The sequence below is a fragment of the Drosophila guanche genome, unplaced genomic scaffold, assembly GCF_900245975.1.
Source record: "Drosophila guanche unplaced genomic scaffold, DGUA_6, whole genome shotgun sequence".
Lineage (NCBI taxonomy): Eukaryota > Metazoa > Arthropoda > Insecta > Diptera > Drosophilidae > Drosophila > Drosophila guanche.
The window spans coordinates 3173271-3198122 of record NW_022995743.1 but is presented as its reverse complement, the minus strand read 5'-3'; the positions used below and the strand labels follow the sequence as shown (position 1 = coordinate 3198122).

General features: G+C 45.3%; 1 protein-coding gene across 1 annotated transcript; it reads right to left on the bottom strand.

Annotated features, from left to right (window-relative positions):
• Window positions 1-82: 82 nt before the first annotated feature.
• On the bottom strand, window positions 83-22998 carry LOC117591269 (E3 ubiquitin-protein ligase MYLIP). Its single transcript, XM_034284469.1, has 4 exons — window positions 22195-22998; window positions 1919-2907; window positions 1223-1852; window positions 83-1157 (listed from the first exon to the last, which is right to left on the bottom strand). The coding sequence occupies exons 1-4, from the start codon at window positions 22282-22284 to the stop codon at window positions 872-874; spliced, it is 1995 nt and encodes a 664-aa protein (XP_034140360.1). The 5' UTR covers window positions 22285-22998; the 3' UTR covers window positions 83-871.
• Window positions 22999-24852: the final 1854 nt, after the last annotated feature.

The following is a 24852-nucleotide window of genomic DNA, read 5'->3' as shown; positions in this document are numbered from 1 at the left end:
TATCTTTTCGGTATTTTTTCGGTATTTTTGTTTGTTTTTTGATTCCGTTTAGATTGCCGGTTTGTTGTTGTTGTTGTTGTTGTTGCAGGTACTTAGTACTAGTATTTCTTGTTTGCTCCTTAGATTTGCGATTATTGTACGCTTGTCCTATATACACACACAGACACAACACTCAGAATATGCCCTACATAAGGTATGGTTTTCATGCATGAGAATTTGGGAATTCATTGGATTGGGTTTGCTGTGGGTGTATGGTTTGGATTTGGGGTGGGGGGATGGTTCGTTTGGGGAAAATACTAAAATGTCTAGGCATTAGTAAGTAACCGATGTAAGTAGCGATTAGACATCTATATCTATATATCATATAAAGGTAAAAGGTATCGCTGATCTATAACGATCGTTCATTAGTATATGGTATACTTAGGGGTGTATATGAAACAATCTGCAGTTATTCTAGGCATAGGGCATAGAGGCATTTGAAGTCTTAGACGAGTTTTAAATAGCACTTTTCCTTATAGAGTTTCTACAGGCTAAAACAGACAGGTATACAGATCGATTCCTAAAGCTATGGCCTACAGTTTACAGTTAAGAGTTACAACTTTCAGTTTACTTATGTCCATAGAATACTTGAGTAAAGATACATAGCTAAGATTGTTCTCTGACAGAGTTTCTCCCACTTCTGTTCTTGCCCCTTCGGGGTTTGTTGATTCGCTTTTTTGGTTGTGGGATTTTTGATTTTTGATTTTGATTTTGATTTTGATTTGTTGTTCCCTCTAGATTATGGTCTTAGTGGATGGTCATTGGATGATTCTCAGACAATCGGCACGCACATCCATTCCATCAGCCGGAACAGCAGCGAGCACAACCAATTCTAGGCGGCCGTTGTCACCTTGGCCTGACCGCCACCAGGCTCAGCCACACCTGCCACAGGTGCAGCCGATCCGCCAGCTGTCGCTGTCGCTGTCGCTGTCGCCACTGAGATCTCCTCCAGCTGCAGCTCTGCCTCTTGGGACACTTCGCTTTGGCTTTGACTGTGGCTGTTGGTGGTGTTGCTGCCGCCACTGACGCACTCCGACTGGCTGGTGCGCAGCTCCGGTGGCAGATAGATTTTGACCACGCTGGTGATCTTTACCCGGCAATTGGGACAGTTGCTGCACCTGTAACGAGGAGAGAATGATTAGCAAAACACTTCCTGGGGGCCCTGTGGGAATGGTCGACCCACCTGGCGGCACACTGGGCACAGGCAATCACGTGACAGCACGGATTGAACACTGTGTTGATGGCGCGATCCATGCAGATTTTGCACTGCATCGCCTCGGATATGCGCGTGTCCACGCAGCGCTCAATCGCCGCCTCACGCGCCTCCTTCTCGCGTATGGCCAAATCTATCTTGCCGGCCATGGAGCCGCCACCAGCGCCACAACTGCTGCCCGCCCCAGCACCAACGGCAGTTGCGGCAGCGGCAGCGGCAGCAACAGCACCATCAGCCGCCTCAGCCCGAACAGCGGCATCGCCGCCGCGCTCATGCAGAATCCTGCGCGCCTGATCGTGCACCTCGCGGCACGTGTGCTGAATGTCGAAGACATAGCGCTTGCCCAGCTCCGTGTCCTCCTTGAACATGGAGGCAATGGTGCCCTTGAGATCCCTCGTAAATTGATTCGTCACCACGCCGCGCACCTTGTCGCACACGTAGAAGGCGTGGCGCTCGGTTATCGAGCGGTAGAGGCCAGCGGCAATTGGCTGCTTGGGCAGCTTAATCTCCAGCTCCTTGCGATCATTGTGATCGTCCACATACTCCAGCTTGAAGGTGCGCCTCAGCGACTTGGCGGCTGCAATGGCGCCAAAGGGGATGCTACAGGAGGAGCGGCAATTAGTTTTGGATGTTCCACTGATCGGACATTAGCCAGCGGGCACTCACCTTTGTTTCTCACCCCCACGACAGACGGTGATGCCATGGGCGCCCACAGCAATGTCGCAGCGTGTGGCACTCTCGTTGGTGGTGACGCCGCTGAAGAGCTCCTCCCCATAGCCGGGCAGATCCTGGATGGACTGCAGCAGCCAGTACTTGGCCGACTTGGGACTCATCTGCAGCTTGGCCAGCTTGCCGTGCTCCGTGGCAATCTGCCTGAGGTAGTCCGCCGGTGGCTCCGGCACAGAGGCCGCATCGCCGCTGGTCTCGTGGCTGGGCAGGAACACGTACTCCTCGTACATGCGCAGGGGATTGCTGGCCAGACGCTCGTCGAGTCCTGTCTGGCTGCTGCTGTTGCTGGGGCTGCTGGAGCTGGAGTTGGAGTGGGTGTGGGAGGAGCAGGTGTGGGATGTGTTGGCGGAGGTGGAGGTGGAGGGTGAGGGCTGCAGGCTGCAGCTGGTCGCGGCCAGCGGCAGGGCACAGTTCTCAATGTGCTCCATGGACTTTTGCTTGGACAGGCGACGCTTCTTGAAGCTCAGCACGTGCTCCTTCTCCTTCCGCTGCTGCTCGTGCCGCTGCTGCTGTGCCTGCTGCTGCTGCAGCTGCTGCTGCGCCAACTCCCGGCGCATCCTCATGGGACAGTCGGCCCTCAGCGCCGCCTCATTGAAGCGCAGTCCGTCCGCCTGGCAGAGCAGCGCCGCCAGCTTGGCCGCATTGCTCCAGTCGCTGGCGGAGAGTCGTCCCTCCAGCAGGTCGCGACGTGCCTGCATGTAGAACAGATTGCGCACACTCTCCTGCAGGATGAAGTGCACGGGCACCCAGAACTTGACGCGCAGCGCCAGCATCAGTTGAATGCCACTGCCGCTGCTGCCGCTGTCGCAGGACAGGCGATTCCGCAGATTGATCCACTGACGCGTCTGCGTCTCCTTCTGGTTGGGCGTCCAGTGTTCGAGGCCAAAGTATTCCATCTCGCAGATGATGTTCAAGGCGAGGCAGACCTGCAAGCAGACACACAAAAGAGAGTTCGTCAGTGGTTGGCGAGGATTGGAAATTTAAGTAAAAGCTTAAACGAAGGGGCGTCGCGTTCCAATCTATTCTGGATCAGCGGCTTATCAATTCAAGCTGCTGGGACCTGTCAACGGCATACGGACGGCTCCTCCCGAGCCAAAGCATGTCCTGACAGTCGCGAGGCGGCCTGTCAGGAAGGAACATCATCAACAGCAGCAACAACCACCAGTGGAGGGGAATGACAGCAGTGGGTGTGCCGTTGCGGTTGAATTGCCATTGGGGGTGGCATTGGGCGGCCTGAGTCTCTCCCTTGAAATATTTGCTTATGCAACGAGCGTGTCATCATTGGGAATGGCGATGGCAACAGCAGTCAGCCAGCCAGCCATAAGGATGTTGTTTGTGTGTGAGCATGAACACGATGACGATGTTGCATTGCTTGCCTCTTACCCCCACCGCCAAAATGAAATTCCGAAATGTCAAAACAAAATTACGAGCAAAAGATGAATTTTGTTTGTTCTGCGAGACTCCCAACGTCCCAACAGACGCAGAACTTCCACCTACAGCTACTTGTGGTTCCACCCTCCTGCAGCACTTTGCATAATGAGGCAGACACCTACACGCATAAATGTGTGCAAGTAAATGTGTCTGTGTATCTGTGGCAGTCAAGGCAACAAGTTGCTCACGCATCAACGCGCTCGCAACAATTTATCTTGCTCTCTGCTCTCTCCTGCCCTTCTGCTTCCGGCATTCTCATTAGTGGCAAAAAAAGAACCGCAAGAATACATAAATTCCGCATAAGAGAATGAATAAATGTATGTATGAATATTTCTACAGTGTTTGGCATCCGTTTATTAGCTATTTAATATAATTTTTTAATTGGGAATTTACGGAATTTCCATCTCGTTGCTGGCTGAAATATTATTTGCATACTGTTTGGCGCGCTTGAAATTGTTCTTTTCCACTTGGAAAATGTAACAGTAAAGAAGTTGAATCGTTAAAAATATAAGTGTAAATAATTAGAAACATTAAAGTCTTGCGACAGATTTATGTACCTCTGTGCGGGCAAGAGTATTCATTTGATGCGCACACAGACACTACCACTATCCACTCTCCACTCTCCACTCTGTCGTTCCCAATCCAATCCAATAGAATGGGCCATCCTTGGGGGGCTGACAACTTCCGGCGCAGCCACAGCTGCCGCCTCGATTTGAAGATGAACATCTCGAGAGTTGTCTCTTGTCGCCGATGCACACTGCCTAACAACCGTTACCAAGTTGCCACAGCTACCCCCCACAGTGCGAGTGGCATGTAAATTGATCCATGTACTTGATTAATTAATTGCGTTCGGCTTGGAATTGGAATCTCATCCGGCGGCACCATCAATGCTTTCAGCAACCCTCCCGCTGCTGCTTGGAAAACCGCAAACTGTCGACGACATTTCGGCGTCTTAATTAGTCCGGCATCGTTTGCCCTGAGTGGTTTTGCTTGCTTCCAGTGGATTTGCCCCACTCATCGGTGCATTCATTTGGATAGAATGTCGCAGCGAAATTGGGTTTCAATTTAATGAGAGAATGCAGTGACTTGGCATGGAATTCATTTGAGGTTAATTTGGACATTGAAGATGGGTAGACAATATTTCCCTAGGCAAGTTTCCGGCACAGCTGTTATTTATAAGGCTCTTCAAATATTCACATTTATTTCTGCATTAAATCGAAAGCAAACATGAGAGACTTGAACTGAAGCTTAAATGCCACGCAAATGGTTGGAACATTTGATTCCAATTAGGAAACATATTCAAACAAGTTCTCTGCCTCATGGGAATATGTTTTTGCTTTATTTTGAATTATTTTTTTGTTGAGAGCAAAACGTGGCAACAGTTGTCTAACATTCCAGGGTGGGGGGCATTGCTCGTGTGTCTGTGCCTGACCTATGAGAGAGGGAGAGATATGTGGGAATGGTTCACCTTGTAGGAATATGCCATGTGAATTCACCGCAAAAATATAAAAGAGCTTCGCTGTCGCTGTCTCTGTCTCTGTCTCTGGCACTGCCCTGGTCTGCTGCTGTCAAGTGCAAAGTCCATTTTTGTGGATTATTTTGCTAAAATTAAATGAAACACAAATGCAAAAGCAACGCGAATCCGAGCACGAATCGTGAACAAATTTATTTTGTATTTTGTGAAGCCAAAACAGCAAATAACAACAAAGGCGAATTAAGCCGGGCAGCGAAGCTTGACATAACCGAAACTTTCGTAATTCCCACTAAGGCACAAGCCAAGCACAAGCCACCAAGCAAATAGGCAGATGGCAAAAGTTTAGTACCCCCGCTTCTGATTAAACGACCTAATGTCTTTCGTAATACCAATAGCATCAACAGATTATTTGCTGTTAAGGCCTATAATTTGGGCAGGTCGTAAAATCGAAGTAGAATCATGTAAAATTACACAAACCGAATGTAACAGCTGTAGACACAAGCTGCTGTTGCTTCGCTTGAAGACGCGCTTCTTAAGAGAGCCAAACAGATTAAGAGAGAGCGCTTTGACTAAGGTAAACATAACGAGCGACACGAAAACAAGTGGGAGACAGAAAGAAAAACAAAAGAGCTTCGCATCATATTGCTTTTTGCTCTTTTACAAACAAACGAAAGACAAGTATTGGCATGGCAGGGAGTGAGGGGAATGGTGGTCCACATGTTTTGATGAAGCCGAGGGAGGGGAAGACAAGGGGGGGGCTGTGGCTATGACTAGCAGCAGAAAACCCGACCAGTGTCTCTTGCAGTGGACTTTGGACCCGAGTCTTCGAAATGCCGTTTGGACTTTGGACTGGCACTCGCCTCGTAAGTGCTTTTGTTGTGATGTTGCTCTCGATGCTTGTTTGCTGGTGTTGGTGTTGGTTGGTTGTCTCTTTGCATTTTGTTGCTGCTATAATTGTCATTGCTCTTTGCTGTTTGATCGCAGCAGTGCTTGTTGCTGTATTTAATGCCAGGCCCCAAGTCGAAACTGTATTGAATTTCTGACGTCACAAGCCGCCGTTTTGGACTTTGTACTCTGAACTCCGCACAAGCTTTTGTTGACCGACAGGGCAAGAGAGAGAGAGAGAGAGAGAGATGTTGAAAAAAGACGCTCTTACAATTTACATATGTACGTACATACATGTGCGGTAAACGTTTTGCTTATCAAATTGAAAAGTTAATTCTGCTTATTAATTGATTAATAGGAGCCCACGTGCTGAAAGAGAATACATCGGGATCAAGAGATCGATCTCTTGTATGAATTAAAAGAGAAATGCAATATGAATGTTTACCATAGAGAGAGCGAAATGAATGCCTTCCTACGAATCTTCTGCGAGGCCTGCGACTCGATCTACAATGTAAACGAAACGAATAGACAGATAGACGGAAAGAATGACATATCTTTCCCCATTCTCATTCACCACCTCTCTCACCCATAAATGGTTAGAACTTGTTAAAGTTTTTGTTGCTGGTGGCAGACCATGCGCTTGTCGAGTGATCAGCCCCGAGGCTGGGAACTAGGTAGACTCCAAGAGACACAGAGAAAGAGAGAGAGAGCAAGAATGAGCGGGTGGCAGAGGTATAGGCAGACAGAGATGCAGAACGAACACAATTTGTTGGGAATGAGAATGCACTTGTATGTGGGCGAATGGGCAGGGATGGGCTCTTCTGGCTGTGCTGAAACAGGTTCAATGCATGGAAATTAATGACGGAACGCGCACACGGATACTGGCCATAAATTGCACTTAATTACTTATGCGCGGAGACGAAGAGCACGTGTTGGCCAGGTGTGCCACCTTTCTTTCCTGTGCAACGGAAACTTTTAAGTCAACTCCGTCTTTATCAACCTGTCAGGAGCCCGCTCTGAATCTCATCCCCCCTCCTTCGAGACCACTCCCTGCAAGTCGCGCTCAATAGTTGCTATAACTGTTAATTGCTGACGTGCGAATGGGCAATCAACGCGAGTGCGAAGCAAAAGAAGCGAAAGATGAGGGAGGCATTGGACGGAGCTGAGCTGGAAAGGAATATTTACTTTAAATATGGAAAGCGAAAAGCGACCGCAAGTGCAATTTCATTAAAGCAGACTCTGGAAAGGCATCTGGGTGTATAATCACGGAATATCCGAAGGTCGAAGATCGATATGATGCCGTGCGGGAAGTGAAGAGAGAGAACATTTAAAATGGTGAAGGCATGCAAAATTAAAAATACTGTTAAAAGAATTTGCATAGGGAAATCTCGAGTTATAGTTGACATTAGTAAATATGTCTATGGATACAGCAAAGGCAGATAATCGTTTAAAAGCTTTCGTAAAGCAAAACGAATTTTCAGTTTTGTTTCCTTGCTTTTGCATCAGCATAAAATTATTACACATTTGGCATTTAGAAATTGCAAGCAAAAAGAAGGCGCAACTGCCAATAATTGAATGTAGTGCCAATGTGCAATGCCCTTATCAGTCGCGTTGCCCGTTTTAATTCCCATCCTACTATGAACTACTAAATGCAGCTCTCGTGACCTTCAGCTGGAAGCGACTCGACCTTCAGCACAATGACATCTGACACAATGTTGAGCGACACAAAATCCAATTTCACTTTCAATATAAACTAAATAGTTGCTAACTCGTTACTAATCAATTTTCTAATCTCAATAATCTTACAGCTACAATTAAATGTGATTGAAGTGTCAGCTAGCTTTCGTGTCGAAGCGGTTGATACCCTACATTCCAGTTATGTATTCTACACATCTGAGCAGTTATCTGTATATGCAAATGTGAAGCTTCTTTGGGTGTTGCAAACAGCTGCTCCAAGCCAGTATACCTTGTCCCAGGGCATAATGTGAAAATAGCTGCAAATTAACTTTTTGTGTGTACTTCGAATGGGAAGTAAAGCTCGCCCCTCTCGCTCTCTCTCTCTCATTCTATCTCTGTGTGTGAGTGTGTGCAGTGCATTTAATTTCTGCAGCAGGCCTAGGGAATGCCAGCAGCAGCAGCAGAGTCGGCAGCAGCGACTGCGACCGAGTGCACATTGGACTTTGATCGTTGGCCATAAATCGTACAGCAGAAACGAAACAAATGCTAGAAACAACTAAAAGCTAAAAACAAGCAGCAAGACGAATACGAAAACGCATACAAATGCATTCAAAGTGCACGCGAAAAGTGCAATAATAGCTTGAGCAATGGCTTTGGGGGCGCAAAAATAAAGTTAATCAATGTTGCAGTTATATATAAATAATTTATTAAATGTTAAATGTGTCCTTGCTTGGCTTCCCATTCTGCCTAGTATTTCGTTCTCTCTCTCTCTGTCTATGTCCTAGCTCTCTGTCCTTGAGCGCTGCAGCTTTTACCTGCCAATAAGCCCCGTGCTGCCTTTGTCCTTGAACTGATCTTTCTCTTATGCTTCCACACTGCCTCCTCTACCTGTCTTTCTTTGTTCCAATTCAAGAGAAAGCTGATTGACACCTTCCTTGTGACGAGCATCTGTCTTGCTCTCTTTCCAAGCTGATCCCCTCCCGCACCACGCTGCCTCCTCTTGCACCCTCTCCGCACGTAAGAGAAAGCTGCCTTTTATGCCCCGTTTGTTTCATTTGCGGTTGACATTTAATTGCGGTTCATTGGGGGAGAGCAAAGTTAATGGCGCAACAGCAGCAGTAATAAAACTCTCTTTCTTTGCTCATTTTTGCTGCTGTCTTTGTTTTGTTTTTGTTTTTCGCGCAATTATGGGTGTCTGTCCCCAATTTGTTGAGTGATCCAGTGTGGCCTTCTTCCTGCATTATTAATGAAAATGCTGCTGCTGCTGCTGCTGCTGTTGCTGCTGTTGTACGTGACTTTTGGCACAGCTCGACGACGGATTGCGTCAACGGGCGCCAAAAGTCAGAGCCAAGTGCAAGTGGGCGGGGGTTGCGGCGGGTGGCGGGAGGCTGCAGCAAAGTCTTAAATGAAAATTATGCTGATATTTGTATGCATGTGCTCCATATAAATAAAATCAGGGCATTTGTTTGTGTGTAAGCAAGAATGTCCTGCCGCCCTGCCCTGCCATGCCAGTTGCCATAATTTTTCTCGTTTTTCTCTCGGCTTTTTCTTTTTTGTGTGTGTTTTTTGCCTTACTTATTGCTGCTGCTGTTTGTTGGCTCTCTCGTTAAGTATGCGTCATTTTCAGTGGCTGCCACTTTTTTTCGCATGCGTTGCGCGAAAATGCGGAAAAGCCGCAGGGGAGTGGTCTCGCCCTGCCGCCCTTACACTCGATTCCACTACACTGAATCGTGCCTCATCCTGCCCAACCCGCTTGGAGTTGACTGCAGCGCCACGAACAAGCCCTTAACAAAAGTAACAGCAAAACAGCAACAGCAACAGCAGCAGCAGCAGCAGCAGTCGAAATATGCATGCAAATGCATTAAGTTATGAGAGAGTGTGGCACGGGGGGTCGGTGGGAGCCTGGCCCTAATTAGCATGTCGCATTCCCAATTGCCAGGACGTGATGCCAGAGCCGAGAACCACAGATTGTGGGTTGATTTTGCGTGCCACATTTAAGTACTTAAATTATTGCAATCCCTGCGCGAGTGCATTCAATTTTATTAAGTGCCCAGCCGCACACAGAGCTGCAGAGTTGCGTTAAAATCTGGCTGGAAATTTGCCATTCGACCGATCTGTTCCTACACAAATTTCCATTAAACTCAATAAAAGTTTTGACTAAATAGTTTGGCCCAAGTTTAAAGTGAAAATCCCCGCTGGAGTTCCATCTGCTTGCCATACAATTCTCCATCATTGGAATCACATTTGCAAGTTGATAAATTACATTTTGGGTTAGTTTTTTTTTTTTTTTTTTTGTCTAAATGAAAGAGCAAAACTTTTACTGGGGTGACAACAACAAACAATCAGCAGCGGCAGAGAGAGCGAAAACTTTGCGAGAAGAATGTCAAGTGCACACATTTAGACCGAAGAGAGAGAGAGAGAGAGAGTGGAGAGGAGAGGAACACTAGTCGTATACGAAATGTGACATGGCCTGGAATGTTGTGGCATGTAGAGATGACGAAATTTTGCTGTTTGCTGGAGGAGCTGCATATTGTAGTTCATTTCTATGTCTATTCTGTGGGACTCCTCGCTGTCTCTGTGTGTGTTTGTGTGTGTGCGGTGAGTCATCTGGCCGAAAGGAACTTGTAAATCAGAGGTCATGGTCTCTGCTCCACTCAGCCAAGAACTTGGACAATTGTCGAGATTTTATCTCTCGGAAATGTTTAAAATTCCCAGCGAAGGAAAAGTAATAATACAAACAAAAATTGCTCCTACTTAGAAAGGATTTCCTGTGTGTGTGTCTGTGTGTGTGTGTGTGAGGAAAAAGGGTGCATAATCAGTGGCGGCATTATGCGGCAGGCCACAAAGGAAGTGGCAACCGCCCAAGTGCCGGATGGTGTCTGTTGTTGGGGAAAAGGGCTTGGTAGAGCAATTCCAAAATACTTGTACAAAAAAGATATCGGAAAATCTGTTTTTTGGGGTTCGAGGCCTCGGGCAAAGTTTATATAAAGCGAAAGTACACCGCTGCCGCTGCAGCTGCTCCTCCCGAGTCCGGGCTCCTCTTGGATGATTTATCCGTTCAGTAACACGCCCGCATGCCCACAAATATCCCCGCTGCAATATACATACATACATATATAGACAGCCCCCTTTATGGGCTCTGGCACTGAACTTGTTTACCCATAAATCCGGCAGGCAAGGCAAACCGAGTTTCCAGCTTCTTTGCTACCCAAACAACGACTTGGCTTGGCCGTTCTCCAACGTATTTCAATTAAGTTATCAAATACAAACACACAGACACACCTACACGGTGTATCCGTGCATCTGTGTATCGGTGAAAAATGTATCCGCTTTTATATGGCAGACAGAGAGACAGACACGTGCCTGTTGCCAGGTGGCTGTGGAGGTGCTGCCGCCGCCGCCAGGTCCTTGTCTCTGCCTCTGTCTGCCTTGTATTGATTTTCTTTTTGGCCAACAACACACAGACACAGCCCAAGCCAAAGAAGCCCCCTGCAGCCATTCCATGTTTGCACTTGATAATTTCGCTTTGGCATTTGATATGCAAATGGATGTTGGGCCAAATACATAATAATATATCATTTCAGTTTCCTGAGGCGCACAGCTGAAAATTGCCCAAGGATTGGTGTGTGTCGTGTCCTGACATGTCCTGCAACTAACGGACTGCCCTGCCTGCCGTGCCTAACCTCATTTATTGTAATTGTAAATTGCATTCGGCCTTGAGCCCGTTTCGGTTTCGTTTTTGGCGCGAATAGGATGGGCCATATCGGAAATCGCGCGTGACAGGCTTAACCTAACAACAACAACAACAAAACGAAACGCTCCTTGAACGCTCTTGGCTTTTACTTTTACCCAACCTTAATGTTTCTTTTCTTTTGGTCATTGCTGTTAATGATCCTTGGCCTGCTGGTACTCGCTCCAAGAAATCCACCCACCTACATATCTACCCTCCTGATGGGGTGTGGGTGCTGGCTCAACAGCTTTGATGGACATTTGATTGCGGAACCCACCCACCAGCCCCACACCCCACACCCCGCTCCCACCATATGCCAAATGGCAATTTTCACTTCGTTAAAATTGTAGAATTTTCTTTGGTAGCAATTTAGTAGCGGAAAATGCCTTTTGCATGCCAGGGACAAGTCGGTACGAGGTGTGCACTATATATGGGTCGCTGGAGGTAGAAATGTGTATTCTGTGGGGACTTTGCCATATGTCCGAGACTGCAGCTCTCAGATTATAAATAAATGATTGTGGGATTCCGCTCCGCTGTGATTATTCCGCAATAAATTATTTAAAACTGCAAACTTTTATTACACCTACAAATGGAAATAAAATGTACTCAATAATTGCCGCGAATGACATGTGGAAATGCAACAGAGAAATGCAAATCAAATGCAAAACATTAAATCATTTGATTAGCTTAAGGCAATAATTAATTATACAATAACTTGCTGTTGCCCCAAGCAATTAATATTGCCACTAAATCTCAATTAAAATACAAGAAATTGTCATAATTGCGGTGCCAAAGGCAATCAGGAATATTCGAAGAATTTTCCCAGAAATCCCAACAGCAAAAGTTTGCCCATTAATTAATTTCTACGAGAGTTTTCAGAGCAATATTTATTGCCATAAATCCATATTGGATCGAAGAAGTGCAGACGATGAAGATCCGCTTAAAGTGTTTCCTTTTGGAAAAGCCAAAATGAATATTTGTCAAGGCCGAGAGAGAGAGAGAGAGAGAGAGTGTCCCCCCCCTTAAAGAGGCTTAATTAAAAGGCGATTATTCGCGCGGCAAGTGCCGGCTGAGTGGAAAAGCTTCAAACAATGCAAACAGGATATGCCAGCCGCAGCCGCAGGACATTCATTGTACGTACGAACGTCTTTTGGGGCAGTGGAAAAATCACATTTAATTAAGAGCCGACTCGTGTCGAGAGTGCTGTGTGGAGAGGTAGGGGCTTTTGAAAATGAACAATAAATTGAAATTTAAATTGGTTCGTGAAATTCAATTAAATTTGTCGAGGAAATCCGTTTAGGAGATGAAAACTTTATGAGTGGATTAATGGCAAAACGGTGTGTGAGCACGCTGCCAAGATTTACCTTTACTTTCAGGCAGATATATTTACATATTTACATACATGGCATGTACATACTTACATATTATTTATGTACAGTCCCTCTTGACTTTATGTTGCTTCATTTGATTTCTGATTCGATTTATTGTACAGTGGCCATAAGTAATTGCATTATCCTGCCATATCTGATAGCCGGATGATGCTACACATTAATAGAATTAGCCCCCCCCCCCCCCCCCCCCTGGCATTATCCTTTGCAGATTGAAATTATTCCCCAATTTCACATGTAATTTTGGAATGGGACTGGGGGGATTGGCTTTTCCTTTCCTGATCGGATTTATAGACTCCTCTCAATATGTGATTTCATTTCCCCATTACATTTTCTGTATGAGCTTTTATTGCCTTTCTTTGTTCTACAAGGCCTGTAGCTACCCCGCCGACTAACCCCCGCGCTAGCCGCAAACATGTGGCTGAGAGAAAGGCCAAAGAAAATAATAGTGAAAGCCACACAGGACTCTGTCAGGGGGCCACGAGGACAGTGGACAGAGGGCGGGGGCGGGGGCAACATGTGGGTAAAGAATAAAAAGACGAATACGATGGAGAAACAAAAGCTTTGCCATTAGAGACACATCAAAATGGCACTCAGCATGGCACGGGGTTAGCTGTGTGGGGAAGGGTGTACGGAAATGGGTAGGGGGCTCTTCGAGGTGGTTTTGTCGGCTTTTATGGGGGAACTATGTGCATACATATATTCGAAATACAATGGAAAGGCATTCAATGCATTCCCACAGCTTTGTGGTTTCGGTTTTACGTTTGTTTTTCCCCGCACCCACTCTCTCTCACTCTCTCTCTCTCTCTCGCTCTCACTCACTTCTTTCTCTTTTCCTTATTTTTTTCGGTTGCATTTTCACGCAATTTATTGTTCTCGCGCTTGGCTCTCAGCTCCCTCTTACCCCAACCCACACCTTTTTCCGTTTCTTTTTCTGTGCAAACCTTTTCCTGGTAAAAATATTTTAGTATTTTTTTTCTGTATTGTTTAATATTGTTCTAAGCCGTGTTTGCTTGGCCCAGAGTAAGCTTTGTTGGTGTTGGTGGGAGGCTCAGGGTTGGGCCGTGAGGCGTTTTGGCTATAGCCATATTTCCGCTCAGTTGTTGTGCATTCAGGTTTCTATGGTTTTTGCTACCCATCCTTCGCCGCCGCCGCTCTGCCCATCTGCCCCTCTGCCTTCCGCTTTACTTTTAACCACATTTTTCTACAAGCAACGGGAAAAGCAGTTCAAGGATATTATGCAAAAACCATGGAAACAATAGATAGCACTAGAAGGGGGAGGAGGAGGGGCTGGTTGCCGCTGAGTGTCGTGGTGCAGTAGGAAAGTGCTGGTCCGCCTGCTTAGCAAATGACATTATCATTTAGTTTGGCACACCCCCCTGCCCACCCTTCAGCTTGCCACATTGATTTTACTACAAATTTTGTCATTGCCATGTGCAGGCACGATTTCTGCATTGTCATAAAAGCATTTCAAGCGCCAAACACCGCGAGAAAACGGGGGTTGGAGTGTGTCGCAGCTTGCGCTGAGACTCTCTTGCATCAAAGAGAGAAACGAAAAGATCATTTGAAGGGCAAGAGAGCGATAAGCGCTGTGGGAATGGGGAGCGAAGCGCTCTGTGAAATCTTCTGCTACACTTTCAGTGTATGTGGGGCGGGGAGCAATGGCTTCAGCTAACGGTAATTGCATTAAGTGTTGGCTTAAAAGCAGCTCCCACTCTCGCTCCGTCTCCCTCTCTCCCGCTCTCAGTCTCTGTCTCTTCCTCGCTTTATCTTTATGCTTTCCCTTTCTACTTTGAGAGCGCATCTTTCCGTTGCCAGCCTGTCGTTTGTGTGGATTAGCTCTATCCCCATCCCCATCACCATTCCATTCCCCATTCTCCACTCAGTAAACGTATCCATATAGTTGCCATCTCCAATTAGCCACTGGATGGCTGATGGCTTGGCCAACACACACACAGAGTACAAACAAACACAGTTGCACAATTAGTTTGGCTTTAACCATCAAATCGATATGAGAGGAGTGGATTTCCAGCAGAGTCGAGAATTCACTTCGTTTCGTGCAGCTCCTCCTGCTATTCTCCCTCTCCCTCTCCCTCTCCCCCACTCCCACTCTCTCTCGCGCTCACCCACTCAATTCTTTTATAGTTTCCTCTTGTGTACTCTTTATTGCTTCTTTTTTTATTGCGTGGTCGTGTGGCTGTGGCTGTGTGTGTGTGTGTGCTTTGGCACGCGAAAATAATTTCCTTTTGATTGGGCGCGCCTCGACTTCTTCGCTTTGGACTAAGAGCTTCGGGGTAGCCATTTTCCAGATAGATTTGCGGGCGTGTTGCCAGCACACGGTGTAAACATAAATTGGGTTGGCAAGGACGCGCGTGAAAGTGTGGGCTAAGCGAGGAGGAGTGGAGTGAAGCGAGGACGCAGACAGGCTGGCGCGCGCACGCACAACACAGCCTTGGGTGAGGCTGCCAACAGAGCGTCCGACCAGCAGCAGCAGCAGCAGCAGCTGACAGGCTCCAGCAAACTCCACAAACCTCAACACACAAGAGCACACACACATGCCACATGCCACATGCCACACACACACACACTGGGCACAGGGTCACCAGGGTTGCCAGGTAGCCGTAAGCTTACATTCTCCTCCTTCACTCGTGACCCTGAAAGTGGAGCCTCCGTTTGTCTGCAATCGATTGTGTAGCCAATTAGCAGCTGCTCCTACGGCAGCAATCACAATTGGATCGGTTGTGCATTCATAACTAAGGCAACCCTGGCTGCCATTTGCCTGCGGCTTCTTCTGCAATTTTTGACACAGGACAACCAGCCGCAGCCGCAGCACACGCACACGAACACGCACAAAACACGCAGGAGGAGGCGATGTCCAGCGCACATGATAAACGCCCGAACTGCACCCAAAGCGACATAAAACTGAAGGCAGTCAGTCCCCTGCCCTGCATCCCTCAGGGAGCCCAGCGGTAAATGCAGGCATGCATTGGCATTGTCTGTGTGTGTGTTTGTTTGTGTAAAAGAGAGAGAGAGAGAGAGAGAGAGAGAGAGAGAACTGTACCAATTAATTTCGAAATTGGCAAATGTCATTGGAGTAGATTGTAGATGGGCTCCAGGTCTAGCAGCAGCAGCAGCAGCAGTGTGTTTCGGATTTCAGTTTGAATTTAATTGCTTGGAAAATTAATTTGTGCCTTGCTGCAGAAAACAAAGCACCCAAAGAGAGAGAGAGAGAGAGAGAAAGATATCGAAAGAAATACGAAATAGGAATGCCAGCACTCGCATCGATTTGCATAAAAATGGCATAAATAAGTGCAAATAAATTCTATGCAGCATAACAATAATTTGGTCAAGTATCTGGCGACAATATGAAATGGAACAAAATCTCTGTGCATATTTTATGTGGACTGCATTTTATTGCCAACTGCAATCAATGCTAATGAAGGCGATATCCGAGTGGGGTTGATGGTCGTTGAGCTCTGTGGTTGTTGTTTTCGTTATTTGTGGACACCCGCCAAGCTTTTTTATGAACCCCCCCCTTCGATGAGTCAGGGACGGAGAGCAGACACAGAGTGTGTGTACGTGTGTGGCCAGGGCTGGACTAATTAAACGGTAAACAACAATTAAACAATACCAACAGCAACACTGCAAATGTATGTCTTTGTTCGGAATAACATTGCTTGCCCCTATGCGTCCAATTGTTTTCCGGTGGGAGAGCACAACAGAAGACAGGCAGACCGAGAGACAGAGGGAACTTTGGAACCGAAAGTGTGTAAAATACGATCCCATGCGAATAATGGAACAAAAAAGGGGAATCTATTATATAAGCTTTATGGTATATGCAGTCGTAAATGTCATTTACATTGTGTAAAGTCATTGTGTCAGCTTGTTTTAACTTTAAAAATGTACAGCAGATGCGTGCAAGCAAATCAGTAAATATTTTTGTCACACTATTCTTTAGAGTGGCGCTTATTATGTTATTAATAAAGATTAACTAGGATAAGAACTGCTCAATATTTTTGTGTGTTTAATGGCCAGGTGGCAAAGTATTTATTAGTTTCTTCTGCTAGCTACATTTTGCATTTAAATCACATTAAAACAAAACTGAATTGCGTTGTTGTAGGGCATGGCATGGCCCCAAAAGAACAAACAAAAAACCAGAAAGAGATTTATTGGCACACAGAAAAGGTGGAAGCGAAACGTGTGCGAAAAATGCCACATGGCCTCGCCTTAAATAAATCTGTATTTAACTTTTTGGCTATTTGCTTAAATTGTTAATAACATAACTGTTGACTGCAACAAAATCACAGCGCGGGCAGAGGCAGAGGCCCAGCAGAAGCGGAGCATACCAATGCAGACACACAGATGCACAGATACAATATGCATGTATGGGGACATAAAATAAATACAAATAACAAAATGAAACTTGACAACAAATAGGTAAAGTCTCGTTTGGTGCCTTTTTGCGTTTTACATTTGGGGCTGGGCAAAATGGAGAAAAGACAGACCAAGCAGCCAGCCAGCAGATACACAGATACAGATACAGATACAGATACATTTATGCATGTATCTCATTCTTTTTGTATAACTTGTGGATGAAACTCCCTGGGCCGGAAGATCCATCTGCCAGTGGCAGTGGCAGTTCCAATGCCATTTAGGCCAAGGCCCAAACAGGGCGTATGCTTAATATTACCAAACTTTAAAAACTGTTGCTGCAAGTAAATAAAAAACTTAAACAACAAAACACACACACAGAACAAAAGGGGGAAATTTCAATTTCCTACATCTGTGTTTGGAGCGGAGCAGAAACAAAACAAACACACAAAAAACCACAACTGAAATTGCGTTTTAGGCATACAAAAAATAAAAATAGTAATACAAAAAAAAAGCACAGAAATTAAGAATGTTGAAAACAAAATCATTTTAGCTTATTTATCACTTTACGCTTCGATAGCGGCTGATATCTGTCTCTGTCTTTGGTTATCTTCTTCGCATATCTGTCTCTGTTTCTGTTTCAGCTTCTGATTGCTCTTTTTTCCCACTGCTTCGCCTTCACATTCTCATTCTACCTCTTTGCTGCTGCCACTCTGTGTCTGTGTCTGTCTCTGTCTCTGGTTCTGGTTCTGTTTTTATGTTGTTGACACGGCGCATTATCAGATATTTCCACGCTGCTTATCACAGAAAGGTGATAAAAAAGCAGAAAAAAGCGGCGCAAAGAGACGCAAAAAATTATGAGAGAGTGTCCCCGGACAGTCGCTGCTGCTTTCTCTCTCTCTCTCTCGCTTGCCAATTATACGCAGATACTTTATAGATAGATACACAGCTACAGCTGCTTAGATACGTAGATATAGAATTTGGGCAAAAAATACTTATCTTTGGAACACATTTCTGCCTTTCACCTGCTAGCTGCTGCCTCGCAGTCTGTTGAATTGGCCTTTTGTCATGGCATGAGGCAATGACAAGCAAATTGGCCAGCGGCTGCTGCACTTGACCTGCTACCCCAGCCTCAGCCCCGCGTCTTCGGTCTACTATTCAGCCGGCTGCAGCTGCCACTTGAGCTGCCTCATCAAATCTCGCCCCCCCCCCCCCCATGCCTGCCCGGCCACAGCACAGAACTTGCCTCGTTGCCATCTTTTCAATTGTTGCAAGCTGCACACTTGAGCAGAATCCGCCGCTGGCTTGTAGTCAGCCCCCCAACAGCCACACCCACACCCACACCCACACCGTTCACTTGAAGCGTGTTGAAGGAACTCATCATCCAAGATGCCCCTCTGGCCTCCTGTTCCTTGCCAACCTTTTGTGGGGCTTACCCGCAGCTGCACCAGCTACAAAGTGTGCGCTGGCAAATATAATTATTTGCAGCGTTTGGAATCCCTTGTAATCAGATACTGTAGGTGCCTCTTAAAGCTGAAGATATTTGTATGTGTAAAATGTCGTGTTTCTGGAGTATTAATAAGGTCACTCGCTGTCTGACAGGCAGGCAGGCAGGCAGACAGGCAATCCGATAAAGAATCACAGACCCACCACAAGGGCTGTTGACGTCATACCCAGAGAGTCGTAACAGTACGGTGGCAAAAAGTGCAGAAAATACTCAAGTCATAGGAAGAAACTGTTCGCAGTGCATCATCGCTGGAATCGAACGTTAGATCTGCCAGCCCCCAAAGCAAATGATTAACCATAAACGTGACCAAGCAACGGGAGTGGAATTTTCCCTCTTTTGGCCCGCTTTTGGACTTTGTCATGTGAGAGAACAGTTGGCTGGAACATGCTCGAAATGTCAATACGGAAGAAGGGCCCACTCCAACGGTCTCCAGACCGAAATCAACAAACTGAAACAGTCAACAACTTGAGAGCAGCAGCAGGAGGAGCACTCAGCAAAACTTGGCTCTGACGACAACAATTCTACCAACTACCAACTACGAGCAGAGAATCGTGTTAGTAAACAGCAATTGGCAAAGCAATTACGAGTAGTTCTGAGGATAATAACTGTTGCACTAAACATTCACTGTGCAAATGCCTCTCTCACAGTGTGTCTGAGCACATCTGCCCCGCAAATACAGGGTGTACTTTGCTTATAAACCGAAGGAGCTCCTTAAGCGATTCCGACATGAGTATTACCAGAGTTTGGCAGTTGCAAATGAAAATTGCCTGCTCTGAGTGAGCCTCACACACCCACATGCCGCATGTCGCATGCCACATGCAGTTAGACATCTGCATATACGAGTACGAATACGAACTGTAAACGGGACACAATTGTTAAATCGGGGCCAGCGCAACAAAACAAAAAAAACGAAAGAAAGAAAAAGTAATTCTACTTTGACATGCAAACTCGTCGAAAGCGTAGCGTCTGAGCCCTAAGCCCGGAAGCCCTAAGCCCTGAAGCCCTGAAGCCCTGGCTCTGGCTCTGGTCTTGCTTGGCCCTGATGTCAGCGCAAGGAAACTTTTCTGAAATGCGATTTCTGAAACTTTGTTGCTCTTGTTCGAGCTTTCGCAAAACTTGTAATTAAAATGTGCAATCCGTCGCTGGGGCTGGACTCGCGGATTGGCTTGGGGTTCATTAGCCAAGGCGATAAGGCAGCCCAGGCAAGAAAGTTATGTAAACTTTGCTTATCATGTACAGTTCATTTACACCCCAACACAGCGATTATCTTTGAGCCCTGACAACGGCTTCCCGCTGCCCTTCACTGCCTCAGAGGACTGCAAGCAGCTCAAGGGGTTGCCATGTGACTGATAAGTGTCCATTTGCCAGAGGTATTAATTAATTAATTATTACTTATTCGTTATTTATAGAGAATACCCAAGGCTGTGGTGCTCTGATTCACGATTTGGACACTGGCGGCTTATCGGTTACAAGAATTGCGTCATTCGTGCCACAAACTGTGATAAGGAATCGCTCTCTGTCTCTCTGTCTCAAGTCATTCAAATTGGACTTGGAATAGTCAGTTTGTAGATTAGACTGACGCACAATCAATTGGATTAATAATGACATCAAGTGATGACAAATCGTGGGGGACGAGTGCGATTTGTATTCAATTTCTATAAATATATTTATGCCAGCTAAACCCATCCCATCCCATCCCATTCCATCCACAGATAGTGTTTGTTTGTTTATTGGACATTGAACTGCAGGGTGGGGAGTGGCTTTTGTTTGTGTCTTTGGTTCAATGTCAATCAGAGTAATGAAATGAAACCGCGAACAGCGATTACTTGGCTTATGGATTCTGGCAATTAGTTGAAAGGTTTCCCAGAACTGTACAACTAATTGTACTTCAATTACCCCGCTCCACTTGGGTGTATCAAAATCCTAAGTCCTCCTTCTTGTAATGCATTATTTACGGCCCATTCTGTGGCACAATTTCAGTTGTTGCTGGAAATGTTAACCCTCAGTTTAGAGCTGTTAAAGTTGATAAGATAAAACCCCCGACAATAAAACATACTTTCTGTTGTTGTCTTTCGTTTTTGTACATTTCTTTTCTTGGCAGGAAGATAAGTAAGAATGGGGAATGGAGAATGCCAACTGGGACAAATACACATGAATATTAATGCATGTCTGTGTGTCTGTGTGTGTGTGTGTGTTTGTGTGTGTGGCTGGATTTGATAAGTTCTTGGCCCCGATTAGATTGCACAGACACAGAGACACAGAGCCACAAAAGCCAAAGACTTAATTGGCCTGGCAAAACAAGGGCGAATTGCCAAATTGGCTTTAATCTTTCTCTGTAGAAAGTGTAGAGTGCGGTGGGGGGAGGTGGATAGTTGGAGTGGCATTTATGGTGCCCCGAGTAACAGAACACAGAAGCAGCCGCCTCAAGTGTTTGCGCTAACCGTCGCTCAAGTGCTGCCCCACTTGTACATTGAACCCGAGAACCGCACGAACCCACGGATCAATGTCAACCCCATATATAGCCACAAGCTCTAAGGCCAATCTATAATCGAACAAGACAGTTAAACCATCTTCTACTTGGATTAAATGTGAACATTTAGAGCTCACTTTTTGCCACCTTTCAGTCAGTCTGTCTGTGTGGCCCCCAAGGGAGCTTGCACTGTGCCTGCGGTGTACCCTGTGCCTGTGTACTTTGCCTTTGGCTTTGCTTTTTCTTTTCCCTTCTTGTTGTTTACTGCTCGAAACCAACCTCGAACCTTATTGTCGAGTCGATAAGGGAGCTGAACCTTCATGGGTGGGCCAGCGGACGGCAGCAGCAGCAGCAGCACCTGCCAGTGACCGCAACAATTCGGCATTTCAAATGAATTAGCGCAAAAAACTAATAAACAACAAAATTAGCCATGGCCCCCCGAGAGCGCTGATAAGGGGAGAGAGCTTTGCAAACACGAAAACACTTGCTCTCTCTCTCTCTCTTTCTCTACCTGTCACTCTTCACTCTTCACTCTACTTTCCTGAAGCGGTTGATAAGCTTTGCTGACGCCCCCCCTTGGGATGGGGTCCAGTCCCCCCTTCTGACATTAAATTTAATTGTATTTTGAGATTGAATCGAGTGCTTAAATAACACAAAACGAAAACGAATCCGGAGTGCCATTAAATTAACATTTTAAAATAACTTTTTTTGATTAATGTTTAAAGGCCTTGGCCCCGACCCGCCTTAAAAATGCAATCTTTCAAATGAAATGAGAAAATTCTAAGCTGTCGAGAAATGCTTGCACGCTTCGTAATCTGTATTAGATAATAAATGAAATAATTTACGAGACGAGAGCTAATTAGTGGCTAAAGGTGTGCTAACATCCGCCCATTTGATAACTGTCGTTCTCAGCCCTAACGAGTGTTTGCCAACTGAACACCACTCCATGATCACAATGCTGCTCCTACATCTTGCATCATGCACTCTGCGGCACGATTAGAGAAAAATGACATCATTTGCGATAGTAATGGGCAGCCCTCAGAGGATCTGTTGTAATATTTAAGTGAAGATGGTGAAGAATTATGTGAAGATCATGACCTAGCGACACTGGTCCAATGGTTAGATGATTTATTAAGCGTCTGCAAACACTGGGAAACATATCTAAGAAATTCTTTTAGCACTCCTTTTGGTCCTTTTTCTTACTAACAATCTGGAGCATAAATATTTTCGCAAATATTTTATGCTGTAAACTTCTGCCACTTTTCGTGGCATTCACTCACCTTCTCTAGGCACTCCTGTCCATTCGCTTTTGGATCCCACTTGACGGCCTGTTGTGTGCCGTTTGGCAGGTTAACAATGCACCACCACATTTTGTTGCTGCTGGCTGCTAGCTGTAGTAGGCTGACTTTTGTTTCTCCTTTTTTTAACGGTTGATTAGTTGTTGAACAGGTAAAAGCGCGGCTCAACGCTGGTAAGTGCCTGCAGCTTTATGTTTGAAACAATTGCATTTGTTCGGGTTCAATTGGCTTCCGCCTTACGCTCCTCACAGCATACACAAAAGGCAAATCCAAAATGCAAAGTCAAAGCCAAAGCCAAAATCAAAGCCAAAGCTACAGGTTGCGCTTTGGTTTTGTTGTTGCTGCTGTCGGATATTTTACAATTTGCGCACCAAATCCAATTAGACCTGGGTGTTTGGTTCAGTTTCAGTGGCCAGCGGGATCTTTGTACGGAGTATTTATTCTGTTAACTTTTAAACAATTTTTGCACTGCTATTTGTTGTTCACATTTTAGCGGCACAAAACGCACGCACAAGTTTCACTTTTTGCCTTTTGGTTTCTTGAAATATTTGATTGGTTTTTCTCAGGCGTTTGTTGTTATTTATAGATGTGTGTTGTATTTTTACGCACAAAACATATATTTCGAGTGATTAAGTTCACGGTAGGTAGATAGATGCAACTGCAACTGAGACTGCGGAACCATCATACGCTTATTCGCGTTCAAATAATAGTTACAAGTGTAACGCAGCGCAACCGCTCGACTCAAATAATAGTATGAAGAAAATACACTGCCACTCGGATGGGGGCGAATAACGAATATAACGTGCCAGTTGGCCGGTATCAAGAATTTATACGGTGTATATGCCGTTCGTGAGCAAAGAGAGAGCTTTCTAGCTTAAGAGAGCTTCGTGCGCTACCGCAAGCAGAGAGATAAAATAAGAGCTTTTCGTGTCAAGTGCTACCTTTAAGAGCACCCATTTAAGAGAGATTGCTGTTGCTAACATTTCTGATTGGCATGTGGCCGTGCATGTGTACTTTTCATTCAGGTACTGTACGCTGCTCTTCTCTCCTTCCTTATTCCAGCTGTTGCTTTGTTGTTATTCCGGCTTTTGTTATCAGATTTTGTTGCGTTTTTATGTCTCTCTGCGCATGTGCAACTCTCTCAATGCAGCAGCTGTTTCCCTTCTCCTTTGTCTCGTTGTCCATACATATATGTACATATGTATGTGTATGTTTTGCGACCTGCACAATGCAAAGACAAATGGATTGGGGGAATGGGTGATTGAGGAGTGGGATGAAATGGATAAGGGAGAGAGAGTTGGATCTTGTTATTCATTGCCTTCATACATACATTCCTACATGTACATAAATATGTATGTATGTACATACATATCTACATTTATTATACCTTCCATGGCATTTATCAATCTGAACGGTTACCTTCTGCCTTCTGCTTCTTTCCGAAGCCGTTGGAATGTTACAGACACATTGCAACTGACCAACATGGTACTTAGTATGTAAAGATGCGAACATTATGTATGTATGTATGTACAGCGATGTACGGCAAGCCAGAAAAATTCACCCACCCGACAGGTGACACAGACAAGCAATGGCGCACATGCTTATACTGGCTACACACTTGCATTGTATTTTAAGGTCACGTTTCCCGCAAATCCCCCAGCAATATCGTAGCATGGTCTAGCAATGAATTTGAGGGCAAATGAGTGTCCATTTGGGGTTTCATTTTCAGCTTACATGTGTACATAAAATCAATATCACTGCAATGCCCATCGGCAAATGACAATAGACAATGATTGAGTGGCGCAACTGATGGGCGGGGCTTGGCTTGGCTGGTTTAGTGTCCTCGCAAGTATCGAAATTTCATTTGTATAAACTCAGCCACAAAATATGCAAATAGAGAAGCCCCTCTCCAGGGCTTCAGCTGCATAATGCAGCCAACACATTTGACACACATTTAATTAGGTTTTCCGGACATCACACGGACCGCAATCGAAATAACATGGCAGTATTATTAATTAATTGAGCAAAAACATTACATTTAGGAGCATTTCAGAGAAATATAATTTATTTTTGGAAGCCGAAACTGATCTACCGACAAGTGGAATAATTAGCACTCAAATAAAGTGGTAAAATCATTTGTAATTAGTTTTCATTTTATTTCGTTTTTACATATGTACGTAAATATTGTGAGTGGAATCTTTTGTGTAGTGGAATCCAATCCAGATTTGGGGATAGACAAAGAGATCAATGCGATGAGCATGGTCTTTTACATTCGTGGAGGATCTGATGAACAAAAGTTATAACAAACGATTAGAGACGTGAGGCGCTTCGTACGCGGCACAACTTTTATACCCGGTACCTAGTCAGTATGTATATGGGAATAATTAGCACTAAAACAAAATGGTTTAAAATAATTTATATTTATTATCATTTGTCCATAAAAGGAATAAAGTGGTTGAACATTATTAAAAAGGTATCTGTTGACTTTCCGCTCCATTTCAATTATTATTGTTTAAATACTGCTTGTTTAAATACACGATTTGCGGTTAGATGAACGGACGACGAGATGGGATGGTCATGGTCCAACTGCAACTCTAACTGGTCTACAGATGGATGAGGGTTTCATTGGGATTTAGTTCC